The following is a 7,958-nucleotide window of genomic DNA, read 5'->3' as shown; positions in this document are numbered from 1 at the left end:
AGCAATTGATAAATGTTCGATGAATTTCATTTCCTCACCTAGAAAAAAAAAAAAAGCAATTTCTTCTTCACCTTGTTTTTTGGGTCAAATGTGGTTTTTATTCAGGGGTCCTGATAAGAGATACCTTCTCCCCACCTGGCTGGACTTAGCCCCAGTTTAGAAGGCCAGTCTCCTTCTCAGGTCTGCAGGTAAAAAAAGGACCACCAAATAGGCCACAGCTAGAATTTCAGTTTTATTAAAATAAGCACAATGTATAAAAGCACCATGGTGTTGTATAAACGTCTGCCTGACAAATGCAAATCTATTTTCTTTATGTAACTCAACAGTTCAGCTTATCTGAATGGCTGTACCTTCACGAACTCGGGCAGCAGGCACTGCATCGATCACACAGGGGCAGTGAGGCTTCACCCCAGGCACAGAGCTCCATCTAACTGCCCAGACCTGTGCCACCCACACAAGACCTGGGGACACAGCAGCAGACACCGACGCTGTCTCTAAGTTTGTCATAGGAACAGCTTAAAATCAGTTAGAATAGGGCACTGCTGATTAAAAGCCAAATGCATGGACATTCCAGAAAGAGCAAGCCGTTACACTCTCTGGGAAGTTCATGGGCTTGCAGTGGGAGATTAAGGTCCCATCTTTGCTGGAACAGCATGGTTAAAAAAAAAACCAAACTTTTTTTTTTAAAAAAACAAAATACAACTGACTTTAGCAGCAATCACAATCAAAGGGGATGATAAATGAGGGACACATTTCAGTCACGGCAAAGAAAGATTATGTGCTTCTCCGTGCTGCAGACCGGAAGACTGATCTGATTTCCTGAATGAGGAAGGCTACTTGCCCTTCCCTGAATTGAGGGGATGGCTTTGCTCAGCCAAGGGAGAAGACGGGCAAAGAGGACATCCGGAGGACAGAGGAAGGTGGAAGGACCGCCAGAGGAGGGTGACAGAGCTGAGAGGGAAGAGGCACGTGTCGGCAGCCTCTGTCAACTGATGCTTCTTGCTTCTCCCTGCAGGCTGCAGCCGCAGCCGCAGCTACAGCGGTGAGAGGAGGCCGGATCCCAGATCTGCAGGCGGTGAGCAGGTGGAGCCCAGCGAAGAGCTGTTCCTGCTGCAGGCAATTATGCAAAGTGACAAGTGATTGCTTTCCTTTTCAAAGACAACCCCTTTGGAAAAAGCTTTTTCCTCCAGGACCCTAGGGAAATAGGGGTTGGTGGGAACTTTAGGGCCTTCCTAGATGAAAAAGCCTGAGTGGAGCCACAGAGCAGATGCTGTCACCTGCTCAGCAGACTTTCGCCACACAGGTTTCCAGGGGGACAATGCCTGGCCAGGCCTAGGGTCTATAAGGTGTGACTGGAGCATTTCAGAGTGCTGTGGGCGGGCTCCTGTCTTCACCACGGCCTGCCTGGGCCTGGGCCCGCCTCCGGGCCAGGCGTGACTTGCAGGGAGGGGAAAGCTTCATGGAGCAGAGGCCATCGGCCAGTGCCTCTGGCTCCTCTGCTAGTTCATTCTCTTCGTGCTGAGATAGCTGGCGGTTAAGGGCGATGGCCTCAGCTGCAAAGAGCGTCAGGTCCATTGTGCTGCTGTTCCTGCAGGGTCGGGGGAAAGCACAGAAAAGAGGATCAGGACTCTAGGGTCAGCCAGGCCAGCTCTGGGACACTCCCACTCGCTGCTGTGGCGCTACACTCCCACCAGATTTCCCAGAGCCGGGACGGGCTGCTCTCTCCAAAGTAGTTCTTGCCTAGGTTTGGAATCTTGCTTGACTGAGGGATTGTAATTTGAGCCCCAAGTACCATCCCTGGACTTGATGGTAAGGGCAAGCTCCCTCTTCTCCTCAGGGCACCCTCCTCTGAGCTCCCACCACTCTACATACAAGTCTACCAGAGGCAGAGACCGGGCACGTTAAATGCGCCTGTCCCTCCCTCTCCCGGCCCGGGTGGGGATAAAGCTCCCAGAGCAAGGCCTGCACCGCTTATGCCACATCCCCAGCACCTAGCTCAGGACTAGCATGGACAGGCACTTCAGGTTTGCAGAATAAATCTTCTAAGGTGGATCTGAGGTTTGGCACCTAAAGGCATCTGAAGGCTGCTCTAGAGAGTCAGGTAGGAACTCAAATTGGGCAATAGCAACTGGGTCACACGAATTGAGATTACGGAGGTGTACAACTTCCTTGTGTAGCTCCTCAAAGCTGGCCATGAGGCTGGTGCCAAAACGGTTGCCCACACTGCTTAGCCCTGGCTCTTTGGGAACAGGGCAATCCAGCTCTGCAAGGGCTCCAGAGTCAAACAGCCCAGGGCTGCTGTGTGGCCTTAAGCAAGTTAACTTGATTGCCACTCCTCACCTCTCTCATCTAGAACACCTCTCTTAAATTCATGTGAAGATTATGGATATAATTATATCCAGCCCTTAGCACCACGTCTGACATGTGGTAAGGACTTACTATTTTTTTGAGACGGATTCTTGCTCTGTTGCCCAGGCTGGAGTGCAGTGGCGCGATCGCGGCTCACTGCAACCTCCGCCTCCTGGGTTCAAGCGATTCTCCTGCCTCAGCCTCCCAAGTAGGTGGCATTACAGGCACTGCCACCATGCCTGGCCATGGTAAGGCCTTAATCCTGGTGGCCACTATTATCACCGTCCGTCTAGTACTGTACGTGCCCCTCACTCCTGCTCCTTTCACCACATGCAAGGGCAGAGGGAAGCCGCGTGTGAATAACCCACGGGTAAGGTCTGTCTTTGGGCTGTAAGTTACGTTTCAATGGGAAAAACAGATTTTGTTTTTTGTTTTTTTTTTTTTCCTGCCAACAGTGCTAGGAGGGGCCTTTAAGGTGCTGGAGGGCAGAGGAAGCAATCTAGGTGAAGGCAGGGAAGGGTGGGAGATAGATCCAGAGTAGAGGAAAAGAGAGTGAGGAGGGGAAATGGGCAGGGAGCCCCTTTGGAGAAGGCTACTTGAGCCTAGAGATGGGCTCCCCAGGCCCCACCTCCACCCCCATGGTGGCTGAGAGCTTGAGAAAGAGCAGGGCGTGGGGGTGGTCAGAGCATTTACCTCTGGAGGACTTGCGGCGTGGGGAGTCCCTTTTCTGGAGCTTGCTAGAATGGGAAGGACAGATGTGTAGGTAAAGCACTGCTCCCTCCTTCCAAGGGCTGCCCCGCCCAAGCCTGCAGTGGGTAGGTGACTATAGGCTGCTGGCCCAGCACAGGGACTCGGCTCTGCTTGCTTGCAGGGTCAGGCCTTCCAAGCAGAGCAAGGAAGGTACAATCTGCAGTCATAGCCCCCAACACAGCTGCTTCTGCATGGAAAGCCCCTCTTTACCTTTGTCTGGCAAAGTCCTAATCATCCCCCAGGACCCAGCTCAAGGGTCACTTCACCTGTGACGCACATTTCCCCTTCCCTGCCACCTTCCTGCCTCAGTCTCAGGCCCGGGGTGGGGAGTGGGGTCCTGCTCCCTTTGTGCCCCTAGCACTTTTTAGAAGCTCTGTAACTTATCCCCTTGTCTATTCTCTCCACTAGAGCGTCGACACAGGGACTGGATCTCACTTGTCCCTCTGGCATGTGGTAGGTGCTCACTTACGGGTCTGGGAATGAGTCACTTAGACACTCAAACTGGGTCCCTGACTGTAACACAGGTTGCCAATGCTTGCCTCTTTCCACTGGTAGGGTAGCTGAGGCTGGCCAGGGCCTGGCACACCAAGGAGACCAGTAAGTCATGGGAGCATGCGGCAGACCCCTTGGAGGGCAGAGGTTTCTGCCCTCCAAGGAGGATTCTAAAAAATGTTTTCTAGTGAAAACATGAATTTTAAACTTAGGGAAAAATTACCATCATTTGCCTTTCAGGCCAGCTGTACCCAGACTCCCAGACCATGAGGAGAACCTATGTGCCCCAACTCGGCCACACACCAATCAGCGCAGCAAGGCCTTGCTCAATTCTGGGTGCTCTCAGCTAATGATGCTTCTATATAAGGGGAGGATGCTACAGACTTCAAATGACAACAGGATGCTTGCGGGTAACAAATCCCCAGAGGACTCTGTTGGGGCTCAGTCTGTGGCCAAGGTTAGAGCCAAGTCTACGGCCTATAAGGGGCTCAGTCTGGGGTAACAGGAGGAGTTGATTCGCTCTACACACACAGGGATAGACACTGTCTGCTTCAGCTGTGCCAGACACAAGGCTGGTGCTCAGCACTCACTGGCATGACAGCTTCCTTGTGGCCATGGCACAGGCCTGGAATGGTGGAAAACACCCCTCCCTGGAGTCACTCACCCCCTGCACCCATGGGTGCTGCAGAACTTGGGCTGCGCTAAGTCTCTGCTTCGCATCTCGCACCAGGAGCTTGGAGATGAGGTCTTTGGCCTCACTGGAGATGTGTGCCCAGTCCTTGTCAGGAAACTCATACTTGCCTTCCTGGATGCTTTCAAACAGCTTGTTCTAGGTACAAAAGATTCCTCCTGAGGCCACACTGCCAGGGATGGGCAGGATGTGCCTGTCATTGTTTTGATCAACCAGCTTCAATTGATCTCAGCTGTAGCTGCAGCTCATGGCTTGGGGATGCCACAGACTGGGGCCTCTTCCCAGACTCACCCCGCACTATCCCCTAGATGAGCAAACTATATAGAATGCCCTTGGCAGGCCAGGATGGCTATGCCCTTGGTGGGCTGGATGGGTGATGAGTGGAGATCGCCCACAGAACAAAGCCCAAATTCCTTGGCTCTTCCTAGAGGACTCTCTGTGAACCTCTCAGGCCTCATCTCCCACTATCACCAACCTACTACTCCACTTTTCCTTCCTAGACACTCCAGCTATTTCATGTGTCCACGTCTGTGCCTGTGCTGTTCCTTCTACTTGTGATTCTTGTCCCTCTTCCCCAGGGCAGGATGCACCCATTAAGAGTCAGTTCAAGGCTGGGTGCAGTGGCTCACGCCTGTAATGCCAGCACTTTGGGAGGCCGAGGCAGGCGGATCACAAGGTCAGGAGATTGAGACCATCCTGGCTAACACAGTGAAACCCTGTCTCTACTGAAAATACCAAAAATTAGCCAGATGTGGTGGCAGACACCTGTAGTACCAGCTACTCAGGAGGCTGAGACAGGAGAATTGCTTGAACCCAGGAGGCAGAGGTTGCAGTGAGGCAAGATCATGCCATTGCACTCCAGCCTGGGCAACAGAGTGAGACTCCGTCTCAGAAAAAAAAAAAAAAAAAAAAAGAGTCAGTTCAGGCATGATCTTCTCTAACAATCCTGCCCTGAGCTCCCAGCTGGGCACAGTGTCTGATTATCTCTATTTTACCTTGTGGCCACCCTGACAAGATGGGGAGAGGGCACTATGAGCCCCCATCCTGGTCAGGGAACGCTCTCCCAGCCAGTCCTGCTTGGCATCCCCCAACCACACTGACCCCAAAGCCAGGGTCTACGCATACGCAGTGCTTCCTGGGGCCGCACTCACCTGGCACACCCTGCAGACCTCGCCCCGATCCCAGCCACAGTCAGCCCCGCAGTGGCCCACGAAGGGCGGGTAGCCGCTCAGCATGATGTAGAGGACCACGCCCAGGCTCCACAGGTCGCAGCGCTTGTCGTAGAATGTGGCCTGGTCCGTGAAGACCTCCACCACCTCAGGGGCCATGTATTCTGCTGAGCCACACTGTGGGGGCCAGGGTTGGGGGAGGGGGAGATGGCAGAGAACAGAGAGGCTTAGTTACAGCAGAGGGGATGGCAGAGAGCAGACTGTGATGGGACTGGAGCAGGAGGCTGGAAGGATGGGAGACAGAGCAGGAAGTCATCAGGAAGGCCAGCCAGTGAGCCGCCTGATGCCACCAAGGCACCTGCAGACTGAGCCCCATCATTCCCCAGTATCCAGAGGAGCAGTTCTGGTCACCTTATCCTTCCAGCTCCTCCTCCAGTAGGCAAAGACCTTTGGCCAAGAAGTTCCAGGAATCTCTCCCTGCCTCAGCTTCCTATAAACAGATATTTCATGTACAGGTACTTAAATGCACCAAGAATATGGCTCTGGGAGGGAGATCCAGTTCCACACAGCAAGATTTCTTAAAGTGAATCCTGTCAAGCTCCCCTGCTAGCTCAGAGCAGGAAGTGTAAGAATTTAGAATTAAGAGACCATCAAAGCTAGAAAAGCTCTTAGAACAAATCCAACCGTCCCACCCCTCCCATTTATAGATGGCAAAGGCAAGGCCAAGAACAGGACAGGGATTTGTCTGAGCACATCAATGGCACACCTAGGACCAGAATCCAATATTCCTTTCTCTCACACTTGTGTAGAAAACGGCTGATAGGAATCAAACACATTCTTTTTGCTCCACTCTTCACTATTTCAGGCTCACCAAGAAACAACCACCTCCCCGCTCCACACACCCTGCAAAACTAATTTGACTGAAAGACGGTAAGTGTTCTCAAGAAAGGATATTTTCTTTGTTATTGGCATTTAGAGTTAATGACTTTGAAAACAAGGTAGCCTGGTGTGTTAGAAGCTAATAAACATTCCTGATAATGTTGTTTAGAATAAGATACAACACAGGCATATTAAGGGCATGTCTTAAAAGGGTTATTAGGAAAATTTACTTCTGAAGCATACAAATCTCAAAAGAATCAGAATTATACTCTATTAGTTGTACAAGAGATGTGTTAGGAAGAAGTAGCTCTAAGCAGCACCATCTGGTCATGAAATGTGAAATCAGAGAAGTAAACAGGCTAACTTGGCCAAGCGATCCCACGTGCATACAGACTGAGACCTCACAGTTCCCACCACAGACAGACTATCCTCTCCAGCCAGGGAGGACAGCTCTCCATCCCACATCACAAGGGGGCTGCGCTGTGCCTTCAGCAGTGGGAATGGGGCTTACAGAACTACCAAATGCTCATATGCAAAAGGGCTGGCCTGGGAGTAGGGTCTGTCTTCACCTGGGTCAGGAGTCACGGTTCAGCCTGTGCTTTTTTTTTTTTTTGAGACAGAGTTTCGCTCTTGTTGCCCAGGCTGGAGTGCAATGGTGCAATTTCAGCTCACCGCAACCTCCGCCCCTCGGGTTCAAGCGATTCTCCTGCCTCAGCTGCCCAAGTAGCTGGTATTACAGGTATGCACCACCACGCCTGGCTAATTTTGCATTTTTAGTAGAAACGAGGTTTCCCCATGTTGGTCAGGCTGGTCTCAAACTCCCGACCTCAGGTGATCCGCCCACCTCAGCCTCCCAAAGTGCTAGGATTACAGGCATGAGCCACTGCAAACGGCCAGCCTGTGCTTATAGATATAATTTGTCTCTTCATCAGCAGAGAGGACCCAGCCCAAACTAACAGTCCAAGTGTCAGTTTCATTAGCAACTAAGGGGTCAGGGGAGGCTTGAGAGCCACGAACACAGAGCAGTAAGCAAAATGACCACTCAGGCAGCAGGAAGATAGGTCCAGTTGGTTTTCCATCCTTAACCCTCTGTTCTGGACCTCCCAGCTCTGGGTCAGGGAAACACTCCAAATACTTAGGAGCCCAGAGGAAGCATACATACTGGGGTGGTCAGCTCCGGTGTGGTTATGGGGGTGCAGGAGTTGTTCAGTTTCACCCCACTGCCCAAGTCAAAGTCACAGATTTTCACTGGAGACACCTGAAAAGGAAAACAGAAGCCAGGGTCACAGACATAAGAAACTACAGGGCAAGAGGAGCCAGGCATGGCTGCATGGGTGCATGGCTGAGTGGCTGTCACACCGCAGCTGGTTTTATTAGGTCATGTTTGCTCTCCGGAGGTTAACAAGAAGTCCCCTGAGGATTTCTTCCCAAGTGTCTTATTCCCTGTGCTCTCTTATTTCCCAACTAAGGGAAAAATGGGTGAACTATTTGGTGTCAGATTATTGTGAACTCAGACCAAAGTAAGTATGGAACTCTTGCTGGCAAAGGTTGCAGCACAGCAGCTAGGGAAGTTACTACGTACTCCTGAGAGACAGACTTCTTGCAGCCCATTCAGTGGAGTGCAAAGG

The 7,958-nt window shown here is 51.8% G+C and overlaps 1 protein-coding gene across 13 annotated transcripts in view; it reads right to left on the bottom strand.

The window, feature by feature from the left end:
* Window positions 1-208: 208 nt before the first annotated feature.
* The window catches only part of MKNK1 (MAPK interacting serine/threonine kinase 1), a 46,910-nt gene continuing 39,160 nt past the window's right edge, over window positions 209-7,958 (bottom strand). For 10 of the 13 annotated variants that reach the window (XM_017881719.1, XM_017881718.1, XM_017881716.1 and 7 more), the window contains 5 exons: window positions 7,493-7,588; window positions 5,434-5,628; window positions 4,256-4,420; window positions 3,043-3,086; window positions 209-1,588 (listed from right to left, as the gene is read on the bottom strand). In XM_017881719.1, coding sequence (XP_017737208.1) covers window positions 1,363-1,588; window positions 3,043-3,086; window positions 4,256-4,420; window positions 5,434-5,628; window positions 7,493-7,588 — 726 coding nt within the window. In that variant the 3' untranslated portion in view covers window positions 209-1,362. The remainder of the gene's footprint in view (window positions 1,589-3,042; window positions 3,087-4,255; window positions 4,421-5,433; window positions 5,629-7,492; window positions 7,589-7,958) is intronic. The other 3 variants (XM_017881727.1, XM_017881728.1, XM_017881729.1) reach the window with 1 other exon arrangement.

This window comes from Rhinopithecus bieti, unplaced genomic scaffold (assembly GCF_001698545.2).
Source record: "Rhinopithecus bieti isolate Rb0 unplaced genomic scaffold, ASM169854v2 scaffold_12155, whole genome shotgun sequence".
Taxonomy (NCBI): domain Eukaryota; kingdom Metazoa; phylum Chordata; class Mammalia; order Primates; family Cercopithecidae; genus Rhinopithecus; species Rhinopithecus bieti.
This window is presented reverse-complemented; position numbering and strand designations above follow the sequence as displayed.